Source organism: Poecile atricapillus, chromosome 4, assembly GCF_030490865.1.
Source record: "Poecile atricapillus isolate bPoeAtr1 chromosome 4, bPoeAtr1.hap1, whole genome shotgun sequence".
Lineage (NCBI taxonomy): Eukaryota > Metazoa > Chordata > Aves > Passeriformes > Paridae > Poecile > Poecile atricapillus.
In genome coordinates, this window is record NC_081252.1 from 4,072,660 (window position 1) to 4,089,085 (window position 16,426).

The 16,426-nt window shown below is 41.3% G+C and overlaps 1 protein-coding gene across 31 annotated transcripts in view; it reads right to left on the reverse strand.

Moving 5' to 3' along the window:
• Positions 1-1,519: 1,519 nt before the first annotated feature.
• Positions 1,520-16,426, reverse strand: part of CAMK2D (calcium/calmodulin dependent protein kinase II delta) — a 120,422-nt gene continuing 105,515 nt past the window's right edge. For 28 of the 31 annotated variants that reach the window (XM_058839115.1, XM_058839113.1, XM_058839122.1 and 25 more), the window contains 4 exons: positions 9,505-9,580; positions 8,801-8,895; positions 7,426-7,654; positions 1,520-4,107 (listed from right to left, as the gene is read on the reverse strand). In XM_058839115.1, coding sequence (XP_058695098.1) covers positions 4,101-4,107; positions 7,426-7,654; positions 8,801-8,895; positions 9,505-9,580 — 407 coding nt within the window. In that variant the 3' untranslated portion in view covers positions 1,520-4,100. Of the gene's footprint in view, positions 4,108-7,421; positions 7,655-8,800; positions 8,896-9,504; positions 9,581-16,426 lie in introns of those variants that run through there. The other 3 variants (XM_058839114.1, XM_058839116.1, XM_058839118.1) reach the window with 3 other exon arrangements.

Genomic DNA, 16,426 nt, shown 5'->3' on the forward strand with positions numbered 1-16,426 from the left:
AACAGCCAAAGGAGATGATAAATTACCAAGGATTAATAACTCACTGAAGAAACAGTAAAGTTAATCCTAGATACAATGAACTCTGCATGTAATACACAGCCCTAGGAGATGTTACTTTTCTTCAATGTATCCTGGGAGGTGGTTTTTAAGAGAACAGAATCCATCTGATTACTTCAGGTATATGTATAGGGTATATTCAAGACCCAGGAAATGGTAATTTTCAGGCCCTGAAATATTGTGTTCCTTACTCACATTAAAAAGTGAATAAATGAAAGCACTGGGTTCCTTCAGCTCAGAACAAACAGCCTCTTCTTGTGCACTCCTAAACAGAAAACAGTATTACAAAGCCACCAGGAGGCAGCAGATTAAAATATTTGTGCTCTAAAGAACAACCATTAAAAAACCCAAACCCTGCCCCTCTCCCAAATCTTCAATCTGATATGGAGGAAATGTGTTCTCCCAGCCCCCTGATGGAGCATTTTGCTTTATCCACTGATCTCTATTCTCTGCATACCTGACATCAGTAGCAATTCCGCTGCTGTCAAACAGCTTTATGCAGGAGCATGGTTAAAATGGAAATCAAACTGATTTCTGGAATAGCACTCACTGGAAAAAAATGAGCAAAAAAAGTAGGTAAAAGCCATATGACAAAATATAAAACCTCCCAACAGATTAAATCACCTCTGGGGTTTGCTGAAAAATTCCAGCCCCCTGAGCTCTCTCCTGACTACCTTCTTTTGTTTACAGAATGCCACCCAAGACGAAGCTCTGGAATTGTGACCAGCCCAGGACAGGCTCTGGCTCCCTGCCACACCAATGCTGCTGCTCCAGCTACGCTGCCCTGGCCCCCGTCCAGCTCTGCATTCCCTGACCCAGGAAAGCTGCAAGTTGTTTCCTGTCCATCGTCCTTCTTTTCTGCTGGTATAAAAAACTGTCATCAGTTGTGGCTCAGCATGGTTTAAGACAGCCTGAGATCACTACAGACATATATGTAAGCTTTTAAACTGGTACATTACTTAAAATCCTAATTGTAGACATAAATGCATTTTGTATTTCTATATGTATGTTTTTATATTACTACATATATTTTATGGTATTATACGGTATTACATAGCGTAATAATAATAGTAGTATTAATAATAATAACAATAATAGTAACTGCTCTTACAGAGTCTTGTGTTACAGGCTGAACATAGATATGAAACACAGTGGGGCAGCAACAGAGATGCTGGAACTACCTAAAACATTTCTATATATGGCTCTACGAGTCCAAGGTATGTGCACAGTCCCCCAACAAAGCAGGGCATGAGCAGTGTGCAATCAGCCCCAGGAAAGGCACTTGGCAACCAGCCCAAGGATAAACCGCAACAGCAAACACTCGTGATTTCAAAACCAAAATTCAGCTCCTAACAAAGTGCATTGGTGCCTCTGGTGTCTTAATTCAAACAAGATACTACAACTACACATTTTCCACTGCAAAGATCACAATTAATTGGCAAAGTAAAACACAAGCACAGTGTCAGCAGAAATCACAAATTTATTAATCCTTAAATATATCAATCATTTACCATTATGGCAAGAAATATGTACACTGTGTCCCATGGTAAACTGCAGTGTTCCAAAATGACAGAAGTGTAGAATTCAGTTGTGGTGGAGAGAACAAATCACAATTTCCTCACGTCTTGGTGTGGAAGACAAACTTGGTCTACAGTAATACGTCAACACCACATGCTATGTTAGAAGTATAAAAAAAACACCCTACACCTAATTTGTTAATTTTAAATACAGTTATGCCACTTATAGCCGCTTCACAAAAAAAAAAAAAAAAAAAAAAAGAAAAAAATAAAAAAAAAAAAAGAAAAAAATCAATGAGAAAAAAAATGAGGCCATTACTTTTTTCACAGATCCCATTGGCAGGTTAATATGGCTCAACACATTTATTGTAGATGCTTATTTTAAATATATATTGTTTAAAGTCATGTAGTAATTATCAGAGAAGCTTAAGTCCATCTACCATACATCCACTAGTAACAACATCAACATGTTTAAGAACTGCTTCTGATTAGTAATCAACACAGAAAGGTGAAATGATACAAATTAGGAAGCTTTCCCATTTTAAAAAGTCCCGGCTGCCGAGTTGTAAATTTTGGACGGCTAAAAAGGACACTGACTGAGATACCATGCACTGTACAGCGCTGCGGGGAGCAGGAGCCTGCTGCTAACAGAACCACAGGAGATCAGGAGCAGCCCAGCCTGGCCTTTCCTGAAGGAAGTGGAAGGGAACAAACTGAAATTCTTGTGAGGATTCATTTTTACAGCAACGTGAGGGAAGGAGAACTAGTCCCTGCTGCAAAGTTTGCGTTCCTCCCTCGGCCCGGAGCCGGGACAAACCCGTCGGGATCGCCGGCCTCGACACGAACGCTGCCAGGGGAGCTTGGGAAACCAAGAGAGGATTGAGGGGAAGAGGGGGAGACACAAACCTGTGGTGAAGTGTTAGGGTCCCACGGAAAACCGGTGTCTCCGTAATTCGTTTCCAGAGAAGCAACAGCAGCAGTGTAATGTAAGTAAACTCTTCATACTTAGCTTTAAGGCCTAATATTTCTCGAGTATATTACCCACACAACTGGTCTATACATTAACCCACAGATTATATTTTTTAAAGCCTCTTTAAAAAATTTACAGTACATCCTAAAAGCGATAAAAATCTTTCTCTTTCCTTCCATTTTAATCCTCAAAAACTGCCTCTCAATTATCACTTAGTTCCTTACAGTTTTTAATTTTGCTTAATCATCTGACAGAACCTTTCAGTTAAGCAAAATAAGAAAGCGAAAAGGACTCCAAAGGAAAACGGAAGCTGCTGACTCACCAGAACACTGACAGTTAATTCTGGAGTGGCCAAGCCAGCAAATGAGGAGATTTTTCCAGTTTACACAGACTAATAAACTAAGAAGGCTGCAGCTGGTCCAAAGCCAAGATATTAACACTTCCACATTTATCGGTGATTTTGTCCATCTATGATAAAAATCTGTTTTACAGTGAAGGAGCTGCCAGCGGAAATCCTAACCATTCCTACCAGAACCAAAGCAAAATCCTGGGACTCGGGAGAAAAAGGAGAAGTCAAAAAACAGTTCTTAAAAAAAGAAGGTAAAATATACTTTTTCTTTTTTTTTTCTTTTTTTTTTTTAATAAACATGATAGATTTTAAAGTTGTCAGTCAAAACTTGGCATAAATGGAGCAAGTGACAAATGTATTATTGTGTGTCTACTGCTGTCCATCCAATATCTCTTTTTGTCTTTTACGCCTTGTTATTCTCTATTTGCATGGAACATCACCTTCATTGAAATGTTAACAGTGTACAGATGGAATATACAGCAACGTGGTGCATCACAAATGTGTTACATGAAGAACCTTCACAACTTCATGCACTCAGAAACATGCATGAAGAGAACGGGATGGCCAAGATGGTAATCAACCAGGTGCGTTGGGTACAGAAAATGCAAGAGCGGCACCGCTGATATTTTTAGCTAGGAGGAAGGAGAAAAAAACAAACAGATTTCCATTACTGAGGTAACATCACCACCAGATAACAACACATGCTCAAGTGTTAGCCAATGCCATTGAAAAAAAACCATCTTGTCGAGATCACTTAACACGATACTGGGGAAAAAGCAAGGGAAAAAACCTCCACTCAGGCAAGGCATTCTTTTATTTTTCCAACCACTTTACAGACATTTTCCATCTTTACAAGATGCCAGACAGGCTGTTAAAATAAAAAAGGAAACTGAGGCAGGAAGCCAAAGTGCCTTAAGGGATTCCTTAAGGGAGGGAGGGCGGAATTCGAAAGTCTCTGGGTGTAACTCAGCTTCCTCAGCATGGACATCGCAGGCACTGCCATGGACTGAGGCTCTTGTACAAAGAGTGGATCAAGTGACAAGGAAGAATCAGGTGTCATTCACATGCAAGACATGCCAGAGCCGAATGCAGAGAGAGAGAAGGAAGGGAAAGGAGCTGGCAGCAAGTATGGAGCTAACTGAGGTTGGAGCATCATTTGTATTACCGTAGCATCTAGGGGCTGGAGCCGTGGTGGGATCCCTCTGCGCTAGGCACTGCACAAACACAGAACAAACCCTTTACTCAGCATTCCTGCTCTCTGGCACTGTGCTTATCAAAGTATAAGAAGGTGTGAGCTGTGGTCAGGGAGGGAACATAAGCCTCACTGAGGCTGAAGGTAGGTTAGGGAGTCACTTTCAGGCCCAGCAGCCCTTTGACTGCTATTGGGCAGGTGCACTCTGCGAGAACAAGCAGAAACACATTTGCACAGGTCCCTAAGAACAGGGATACAGAGAACAATTTCCTACCATCACCTATCACCATATCCTATCACCCAGACAGAAACAATGGGTGAGACAGAAACCCAAGTCTGCCTCATCTCATGCACAGCAAAACTACAAATAAAATTTATTCATAAACAAATATATTTATAAACAAATACATGTTTGTGCTTATATCCTTTTTCAATTACATTCTCTGCCACAAGGAAACATTTCCCTATACCTACAGCTACCAAAGACCTCAGTTCTATCCTGAGATTTATGCACACTCCTTCTCATAGTCCTGAAAACAAGGAAGCTTCCCTGCTTGCAGAAACTGGTGTAACATCATCTAGGATACTGTGCCTACAGAAGAAGATCACAGCTCTAATAATTTCTGCAACTTTATTAGATTTGAAATTAATCTTCAGACATGATGTGTAAAATACTTCTGTATTATGGGAATGCCATTATTAACTACTGTGCGTTGGTAATAATTAAATAAGTAGCTGTAGACTGCATACATTTCAAATAAAGGGAAGATAAACTAGAACAACATGTCAATCAAGTTTCTTCTCTAGTTTTCCAAAATGGAGTTATTGCTGCTTGGACTGGGAAAAGCGAAGGTGAAATTTGAGACAGTGTAAAAATGGTCAAGACAGGTTATAGGAGGTGATTCTAGCTTGGTGCCACTTGGGAATCTCCCAGTCAGACTTAAGAAGATGGGGGATAAAGGAAGAATGTTTGTGCTGAAATGGGAGCTATCAGCCTAGAGGAGACTCACTAGTCCTGAGCACAAGCAGTAGCACTGATCTCACGTAGCATACTGACACTTAGGTGGAAGGCACTATAAAAAGAAAAGAAAACAGGAGCATTGTACAAGGAGAACAAAATAACCTTGAGGGCTGGCTAATCCAAAAATATTACATGGAATAATAGGAAGTCCAAAGCTCTGTAGAAGTTTCTATGTACTCACTGGCTGGACATGAGAGTTGAGGATAAATAGGTGGCTGTCTCAGATGTGCTGCAGATCACGGAAGTGCAAAAATCATGCCAGAACAGAGCAGGGCATTTCTCATGTCAGAGAAAGACATTGGGGAATTCAATAAAGTCCCACAATTGGACAGAGCATTTCAGAAGAAGCCAAGCTAATGGAAAGGCAAACCTCAAACAAAAGAAGACAGTAAGGAGATAAGGTAGTTGGAAAATGGAGATCCTATCAGACAATGCCATCTGGGGTAGCGCTGGCTGTTCACCCTACGGAAGTAGAAGGTGGGAACGATCTGATCAGCCTTCCTACAAACCAGCTGATGTCTGCACACCTAACCAGTGCAGGAGAACAACGATGACACAGTGCTAGGAGCAAGTCCAAAAACCTCCTCTGAATTCAAGATGAGAGCTGGTTATGGGATTTATGTGATATTGCTGCCAGTGCTACACACGTAGGACTATGTTGCTAACTCAGGGAATCTCTCCTTAAGCCTCAGTCTGGTTCTGTGACCCCTTAAGCTTGGATACTCCTCACAATCCTGGAATCTCCTTGGTCTGATCCCATAGGCTCAAAACATTCACCAATACAGAAATTGTTACTCCAAAAAGTTACTCCATGGTGATTTTGCTTCTCCTTCCACCCATGGCAGTCCCAGAAATTCTCACCTTTACTAGAGAGCACAAATAACTGCAAAGAACCTCCTGCAGCACCTCTGTCCCAAAAACACAGATGTGACAAAAAATAAGCAGAGGAGAAGATTAAATGATTCCCTAGTCCAATTAATGTCATTGTGCTGTAAACACTGACTGCTCAGGGTACAGTGGGCCAGGTAAACCTGCTTCACTTGGGCTTTCTAGCTCTACACACACCCAGCTCAGATCCCTTTATGAACACCTCCAAGATTTACCTAACACTGCATTTCAAGCAAGTGTAACTTCTCTTTGAGTATGATCTGTTGAAACACTGGCAGTGCAGCTGGAATGTGAGAAACAAAGGACAACATGGCTCCTGTTCCCATCGGTTTCACATTTTGAAATAAAACAGTTATCTCTAAGTAATAAAATTTCTTTTTCCCTAAATAAAAAGAAATAATACAGAATCATCACCATGGAAGTTTAACACTTCATCCCACCTTATTTCTTACTTCATCAAGCATTATTTAATATAGGAGAAGAGTGTTGCAAGAAGTAAAATACAAGACATGATGAAGCTCAAAGGATGAAATCTGAGCCCTTACCATCCACGCCAGGAAACTCAACCACTCTCCACATTAAGACACCTGACACAAATGGAATTGTATCCTATACAGAGGGCTCACAACTGTGCAAAGCCAGGCCTGGACCAGTGCTGCCTATCTGGGAAACCTCAAGTCAGTGAGATTTGAGCTCATTAGCAGAGGCTATTGAAGAAGAAGAGGAGCCAACAGCCTGAGTGTCATGTGGCTCAAGGAGCCTGGGCACTACCTGACTCCGAGGGTGTGGCAGGGTCTGGATGAAGAGCAGAGAGAAAAGCTGACGGGAGAGACGCAAGGCTTTCCCACGGGGTACGTGTGGAGAGCGTGGGGGAAGATGGTACTGGGATGGCTCAATTTACAAGGGAAATGTGCAAACTGCCTCAAACCCAAGTTGCAGGGAACATATCTAGGCCTGAGAAAGTAGAGGTGGCTGGAAATCACACTAAAAATTAGTCAAACTTCAGTTTTTCCCAGTAGTTACACTTCTTTACTTGAAACTTTCTGGTCAGCTCTCAGAGCTCCATATATCTTACTGCCTTGTATTTTTCCAGGTTTTCCAGCAATTCTATTCCAGGTTTTCCAATCCTGTTTTGTGTGACTTCCATCAAGCTTCCTCTACATTAAAACACTTTCCTGCTCTTCAAGCTGTCAGTTCAGGGACCGAATTGAATCGGTGGGCACCACAGTAGAAAAAAACACAACCAAAAAAGCGCATTGTTTAAAAAATCTCCACACCAACACTACGCACACCAGCGGGTATAATACATAATAAACAACCACAAGAAATGACACTACCAGAGGACGGCTCGCAGTTTTTAAGGCCCAAAGCAGCTATCGGACTACGCGGTGTGCCTAGGAGGTGTGAGCTGGTGCTGGGGCTGTTCCTTACTTGATGGGTACGGTGGGCGAGCCCGAGCGGTGGAAGTGCACGTTCTGCCACTTGCCGTCGCGCCGGTGCCACACGCGCGTCTCCTCGGACTGCATAGTCTTTGGCATGCCGCTGCCGTCCATGTACTGCGTCAGGCGGATGTAGGCGATGCACGCCGCGTCCTCGCCCACCAGGTGCACGTGAGGGTTCAGGATGATGGTGTGGATCGGCTTGTTGCTTTTGGACAGAGCTACAGTGTTGTGATAAGGGTTGTTAGGGACTTTGGTTTATTTTTGTAGCTATCGGCTTGGGATGCCCACCCTTGCCCATGCTCTCTCCCCCAGCGTTCCCAAGTCCCCCCCTATACCTTTGTAAGTTTACTCCTGACTGTCCAGCATTCGTAGGAGTCTACATCTGTTATTTCTTACCTTATTTTGTTTAACCCTGATTTGTAAAAAGTTTCTAAGTTTGCTAGCTGTGAAGAATAATTGGTTCTTTGTGAAACTCCCACCCTCTGAAGAAGTCCTGTTAAAAGAAGCAGCCCAGACCCCCAAATCCTTTGTCTCTTCCTGGCATTCCCTCTGCAGGAATAAACTGTGAAATGTAACCCAGAGGAGTCCCCCCTTTTGGCTTCTTTACTCGGTCGATAGACTTGTGCTCAGGGGGAATTGGCCTGCTCAAATCCTGATCTAAACCCAGACAGCAGCTCTGATCAAGACCCCTCCTGGCCCCAGGCTGGAGAGAGAAGAAAACCTATATTTGTGCTAGCCAGAAAACTCTGGCCTGAGTCACTACAGGACACACACACACACAGGGGGGCACACAGGAGAAATCACATTTGCTCTGGGTAAGCCGAAAGAACTCGTGCCAACCCATTTTATACACAAAATTCTCATGGTTAGCAGATACAAAGTCATAATAAAGGTTTAATGATAATTAAATCTAATTTTTTTGTAGAATGAGCACAATCACTTATTATACACTATTTAATAAGTAAATACGCTTAATCCATGTACATATATGGATTAAGTAAAGTGGAGGGCACCATCTGGAGTTTCCCAACATTTCAGTTTCACTGTTATGTCTAATAACACTTGTACCTAGTATTTTCTGTTAAAATCAGCTCTTAACTCATTCTCTATTTTGACTTTTTAGTTCCCAATAGCTGAAACTCCCTTCTGCCCTCTGAGGTGCCCTGTGATGTGTAAATGAGCAGAGCAGAAGCAGACTGAAAAACAGCTATAGCAGAAATTTATTAATTTGTTAAAAAAATAATACTCCTTTCCCCTGCCCAAGTCAATTAACTCCCAAACCAAAAAGCTCATTAGATGAGAGACACACATTACACAGTCACAAGGAACAGGTGAAGGCTTGGAGATGAAAAGGGAATATTTACCATTTTCGAAGTAAAACCGGTGGAAGTCCATCCCTTCTACCAGATTACCCAAAGCTTCAGGTTCAAAAGACGTAAGGCCTGGATCACAGATTTTTCTATGCAAAAGAGGAAATTCTGCAGTGAGAACTTCATGTGGTTAGTGATCATGACTTTGGAGAGATCATTTTTCATTGTTTCTTTTATTCCTATCAAGCATTTCACCTACTCATGCCATCACAGTGGAAAAGAACAGAATTTAATGTGAGGAGAAGGCATGGAGGTCTGGTTTCAGCTCTCTCAGTAAATTTGGCAGCTTACTTTAAGTGGATTTAAGTGGACTGCATTTCATTTAAATCATGTTCTGACCAAAACAAAGACCCACAAGTCAGCGTTATTACAAGTAGGAATTTTTACTCGTGGCGATGCAAACTGCGGCTGTGCAATGCCAGGGATATTTTTTATGCCTCACATCATTATGTAAGCAAAATTTAAGTATTTCCTTCTAACTACACTGGAGATATAACAGCAGCTCTTCTGAAACTGGCCATGTGTGAAGCCAGGGCAAAGCAGCCATGCAAATACCTTGTTTTTTGTGGGGGCATCTGGGAAGGCATTTTAACAGTCCACAGCTCCAAGCACAGACAGTCCCATATAAACATGCATATTTACACAGACAGTGTCCAAAACCCCAGCTCTCCTCACTCCCTCCAAAGCGAGGAACTTACGTGTAAGCTTCGAAGTCCCCGTTGTTGATGGCTTCGATCAACTGCTCGGTCACCTTGATAATCTCCTGCTTACGAGCTGGGGAGAGATACAAACCCAATCTTACAGAGGAAGGCAGAGTGGAAGGTGACAGCTGACAGGTATTCTGTCACTCCCCAGCTGGCTCAACAGCCATCTCTCCTCCTTTCTAGGAAGGACATGATGTTACATGGTTGCTTTACACTTATTTGCCTTCAGTGCACTCCTATATCCACAAGGAAATTAAACACATGTCAAGATCAATCCACTTCCCCATCACACTTTTAATTAACTTTCCTTCACTGGAAGATGTGCTGTTTAAAAAGAAAAACAAACCAAGGCTCAACTCTAGACTTCAAACTCAAGGAAGCTGATTACTGTTTTACAGCCAGTCTGGCTGTAGTAGCTCTCCTGTGCAAGCAATAGTTACAATTCCCCAGCACACTCCCACACATGGATTTGACCAGTACCACGAACATGCCTGGAATGTTAAAACTGAAAGTACTGAGAGAGATCACATTCTTCTTTAAAATAAAATCCTGGGGAGCACACAGAGAAATTAACTTTCCAGTGCTGTGCTCAAAACTGGCACTGTGGTGTTCACCTTCTCCTAAGTGCGTGCCTAAAGCATTCAGGTGAAAAGGACTGAAAAAAAAACCAGCAAGGAAAAAGGTGATGGTGAAAAAAATGGATATAAAGGTCTAGCAAGGCTTTTTGTGAGCAGTTCTTGACTGTTAGCACTATGGCTAAGAGCATTTTCAAGTATGAATCGCCTTATTTTTCACAAGGACCGTGGAAAAAAATGAAGATTTTTAACAAAGAGAGCAGCGATGCCTCCATTATTATTGGTTTAAATAACATGGACTGTGTGGACACTGCATGGCATTGCCAGCACCAGCCAAGTGGTGGGATGCCTGAGTCAGAAATAATGGTGCAGTCTTAGAGAAGGCTGGCAAAAAGAAATCCAGAACAAGCAGACCTCGTGCAGTGAGGAAATTACCAGTTCTGCACGCAACATCTCACATACATATAACTGAGCTAAAGGATTTGATTTAATAAGCCAGTAACACATCTCAATCAGAGATGAGGAAATTACAGACCATTAAATCAGACAGTGGGAAATGAAGTAAAAATCTCTGATCAGTTGCTACATAATCACGAGCTCATGTTAGTGGATAACGAAAAAAGCAATTAATATGGCTACAATGGTACTGTAGTTTCCACACACGAGAGGCACAAAACCGCATGGACACGTAATTTATTGTCACTTGGCTCAAGACAATTGGCAATATTCCCTTTTTCACTAAGAGCAGTTGTGCCTTTGCTGAGTTTTACCACGGTACCTTTGACATTGAGATACAAAAGATATAATTCTACATCAATCCCAGAAGGGAGAAATGGAACCACGTTGCCAATCTGCTGCTTTTCCTGGTTTTAGCTCCAAAATGCAATTGCTGTGGAACATATGTTTTCATGAAGCTTTCTTACAGCAGCCACCTTACATTACATGATGTGGCTCCAGCAAAGTTTCTCTGGGCTGTACTAACATCCAGGAGAGCTGTGTCTGCAGGCGTATCCATGGGATGTGAAACATCCATCACGAAGCTCTGGAGGCCAGCAAGGAAGATTACAGCATTTATCACTGCCTCCAATCAATCACCATCCAACTCCAGCACTGGTGTCAGCACTTGTGGAAAGACTTCACAGTTCCCAGTGCAGACTGTCAGGAACAGGAAGATGTTGCCAAATCATCTGCCTTTCAACTCAGTCCTCAATTTTTCTACAAAATTACAAGCACTACATGAAGCTATGAAAGCCACTATGCTACTCTCACCTTTTGGCGACACACAATTACACACATATTAGAAAATTACATTTCTTCCTGTTTAGCGATCTGATATACAGTTTCACTGGCAGTGAGTAAAAAGGAGAGGCGGGGAACAATTCAGAGTGGAACTCCAGAATTGATTTATCCTATTGTGTAAAGCTCTTTGCCTCATTCCTAGCCCTTACTCAATACAAGAACAAGGCAGTGTGAAAAAACAGCAGACATCAAAGACTAATTCAAATACTCAGGAGCCACTGTGATTTTACACAAACCTCCTCCTCCTCATTGTTTTTAGCTTTTACGCCTTCTCATGTGGGTATTTGTGGGGGTGCAGGGAGCCAGACTACAAACAGAGACCAGAAGTGTTTCTGCTTCGTTGTTGTCGAAGCAGAGGTTTAACCTGCAAGGAAGTAAGGAGGAGAAAGGAGATGGGAAAACTGAAATACAACATGTAGAAAATTGGAAAGAGACTGGAAAGCAGCAGAAGAAAAATACAGCTGTGACTTGGTGGCCATGTGCATCTCATCAAATCCTTGCACTTACCCTTAGTGCAAAGGACAAAATAGGGAGGGCACTGGAGATAAATTCAGGTGAAATGGTTTCAGTAGAAACAGTGTCCTGCTCCTGCAGACAGCCTCTGATAGAAATAACTGGCAGTTCTTAGAGTGGTCAGAAAATTACCAAATTTTCACTCTGAGTTTGATGGACTCCACATAACATGTGCTCTTCAATAACTCCAATTTTTTTTCCCATCTAAATACACACTCCATACTATACAAGGACAACACAAGGCATTAGGGAAGAGGCATCTGGCCAGTTCCCATCTGCCAGATAACTGTCACTTACAATCACCATTTGCATTTGACTTTTTCATTATTTATTTTTTTATCCAATAGTAAACTTGGCTTGTATTGAATTCTAGGACAATTATGCTGTTTGATGTTCAGTGGCAATTTCATGCTATTATATTTTTCATTTGATGTGCAGTCAGGACTCCCTAAATAAAACTACAGAAACTGAACTTCCTAAACAAAACTGACAACTGCAATGAGATTCTGGTAAAACTGGTCCAGCTACTTTTTCCACAGAGTGTGGTCAAAGTCAGTTCATAAAGTAAAGCCTGACCCATCCATAGTTTTTTAGAATATGACAATGGCTTTCCACAGCATAAAATTATATACTCTGTACACAAAGAAAATAAACAAAAAAAAAAAAATATTATAAAGAAGAGCTATAAAAAGACCAAATAATAAGAAAAAGAACAAACAAGAACATTTCCAGTCAGTGGCTAAAATGTTTTCTTCAGCACTGCTGTAGCACATATGTTAACTTTAAATGAGTCATTAATCTCTAGCTATATTTCACTACCTCTTTTCCTTACTCAGCTACAGGCTGAGGGATGATCTTTCAAAATTCAAAACCACCATTAACACTAAGATCTAAACAACATAAAATGAGGAGAAGCACCATTTAAGCATCTAACACTATGAATATTTTCAGCCTACAAGGAGAAGTTCCCCAGGTAGTGAAATCAAATATTGCAGGAAAACAAAAGCACAAAATAGCAGAAGAAACTTTTTTCCAGGAGGAAACTCAGTGGCTTTTCTTCCCTTCCTGTAGCCCCAAGACATATTTATAAACTCAATCTACAAGAATCACACAGAAAAGACAGATATTTTGGTATTTTGATTGCAGACAGAATGTGCAGCATGAAAGTGAGCTGCAGATATGTGAAAGTGAAGCCTTCAGAAATATCTGTACCCGAAACTTCACATTTTTTGACACACACAAAAAGAGTCGTGACTCACTGACCACCATATTAGCCATGATTTTATTCAAAACTGACACCAGGGAAAACAAAGATTTAAACCACTTAATGCTTCATGCAGATATTGGAACATCCTTCCCCTGCCACCAGCCCTTCAGGTGCCTGTGTCATCACTACTGCAATGGCTAAGCAGAGAAGCACCTTTCCAGAAGAACAAGGTAACCTTGTTCCAGATTTCCACATGCACTTGGAGATGATTAAAATGATTTTGCTTCTGACTCACTCACACGTTGTTTCTCAGGGCAAAAACCCTTAAAACTTTTCAGCTGGGTACTCTTAACTGTGTGTCTCGGTACACCTCAGATTGGATTAATCTCACAACATTTTGGACATGTATAAGTACAGACAAGTGAGTTTGTTCTCTCAGCTCCCCTCCCTTACAGCCAAGGGAGAGAAATCAGCACTTGCAGGGCACAATTCATCATATTCTAAAATAGATTTTTGAGACAAGTGTGACTCATCTGACCTATTTGCATTGGCTAAAGGGAGTCTAGACAAACAGCTCAAATACAAATATCTACACTGTGGAGGTGGATTAAATCCAGGGGGACAAATCTTCCCCATTGTGCTGTTGTTTTAAAACAGGACAGCTGGTATGGAGGTGACAGTGGTCTGCTAAAATGGAATGGCACAGCAGGGGGAACCTGGCTGCACTTCCCATCTGAACATGGTCCCAACAAACACCAATTACATGGAAAGCACACAGCCAGTCAAGCTATTTCTATGCTCTGGAAATAAGCAACGTCTGAGAAGAAAGAGGAAGACACTAGAAATTTTATCCTGTATTGTGTAACAAGTTCTGGCTCTGTGGATGTACTTGATTTCATTCAGCTTTATAGCATAGACTGTTAAACATCACACAATGTTCTTCCAAATGATTCCCACAACACCCATACTTGAAAATTCTCTGCTGATAATTTTTCTTACAATTTCTGCCACAAATATTCCAATTAAATAATTTCTGAAAAGAAACTAAAAGAATGGGCTGCATGAATAAACAACTGACTGGGTCTCAGATCTACATAAAACCCACCTACACCTTCAGAAGCCAAGGCATGCTCCAGGGGACTTCTCATTTAAGAAGTTTATCAAGATTCAGTGTACAGAACACCAGCGCTTATCTCTTAGCCCACACTTAAACTCTGATAGGGATCAAAACATCTGAGTTGTCATCCCACATGTACATCTTTTTCCTAAAGCCTGCGAGTCTTTGGAATCTGATTCATCAAATTATGAAACGGATGGATGATCTGCAGAATTTTATTAGGGTTATTTGCTATCTTTCACCTACCTGAAAACTGGTAAGCCTGCTACTGCTCCCCCAAAATTAGAATTCTTTAGCTATGGAGGCAAACACCTAAAAAATTATCCCAGAGCTTTTTCACCCGGTACTGACAGAACAGATCCACCCAAATTAATGCGTCTATTTCAATTAATGTTAGGAAACTTGTCACGTGCCATACACAGTGTATTTTTATTTATACGGGATCAATGACACCTAAAGATGCTCTCTCTTTATGTGATTGTACTAAGAAATTACACTAATATTTATACAGCTCAGCAAATGTTGGCAAATGTTTATTGTTTAATGACAAATCACCTATAGTCTCAGATCAAAGCTGCATCACGGTCACTGCACTTACACTGCACTACGGTTTCCCTTCATTGTGGAATCTGGCTGCTGTTTCCAGAAATGGTGTCTGAAGTCTCGATGAGGGAGACATTAACAAGCTTTCCTTCTGTGTATATTTTATTGAAACTGTGCTCCTGCCTAATCACTCAGCTAGTTCAGAGGAACAGGACATGTGTGGTCCTGTTTCAGACCTGAAAATGCTGGGCACGTAAAGGATATTATGTGACTTGTACTTCTACTTTGATACACACTCACCCATATATTGATAGAGCCTATTGTTATAAATGCATATCATATTATTGGCTTTTCACAAATATTATACTGAATGTTATACGTCTAAGATTAGAAAATTTTGTTGTATTAATATAGTTTCCTTTATTTCTATTATTAATGGAACTTAGAAATAGTGGTATAATACATAGATGTTAGGCTATAACATGATATTAAAGCACAAACTACTTTTTTGTTTATATAACCCAGAGACTAAAAAAGAAAATAGTCAGAGACCCCCCTGCATCCTAAAATCATCTTGTCCAGATGAAGACAAGCAGTCCTCCAAGCCCTCAGAAAGAAAAAATTATGGTACCCGTTATCGAAGGACATAAAACCTAGTGGCACCTAGAAGATTGATCTATTGGGAAGGGAGGGCAAGGAAAAACTAGACAGAGGAACACCAAAAATCCTAAGAAGAATGTCTGAATATGTATGAGAATTTATAGATATGTAGTAGGGTTCTGTTTTTAAGGGACAATCCTTTGTTAGTAAGGTGTCCTCTCTTGGCTGAATGCAGACACACCCAGCCATACCTGTATACTTTATTTTTATCTCCTGATTGCCTTTTCATTAAACTTTTAAATTCTATTAAACAAAAAAACAAAGTGTGAAACTCGTTTTTCACACTATCCACTCAGAATGAAGCTACACTTCTGGCATTACCCAGCAACACGTGTGACTGGAGACAGCTCATCCTCTCCGGAATTGGCTCCTCTCACCTGCATTAGCTGACCCCACCAAAAATTCCTAAAAAATAACCTTCAGGCCAATAACACACAGCCCATGTTCCCAAGGGCCTGCCAGGATCTCACTTTTACCTGTGCAAATGCCTGTTCTTACCACGAGTGCAAGTGCCCTGACACACACTGGCTGAGGGATCAGAACCTGGCAAGCAGAGCCCTCATTCCCAGGAAGTCATTTCCCCGTTTCAACTCACATGGTCCTGCCCCTCTAAGGATTTTTTGAAGAATTTCTGAATTCATTTACAATCAGGAAATGCTCTATCAATGTCCTTGACATTCTACCAACACAGGGACTTTCTCCCCTCGTATTTTAATACTGGAGGTTTCCTTTATGGTCACAGTTGGTCACTGACCATCACAGATCTCCTCCTGAGCAGAGGAGGACATTCCCCATTCCCCACTGATGGGGATCAATGCTGCAAATTCACACCTGCCACAGCAGCTTCAAGGCTGGATAATCAATGGGGATGCTCAAGAAATGAACTTGATATAAAAAATGTAACAGGTCATTAATGCTGAGGCCCTATCCAGGATCCAAGCAAGGGGTGAGGCAAATCTCTCTCCCTAAGCTGAAAACTACTGCAAAGGTTACTCCTGTAAG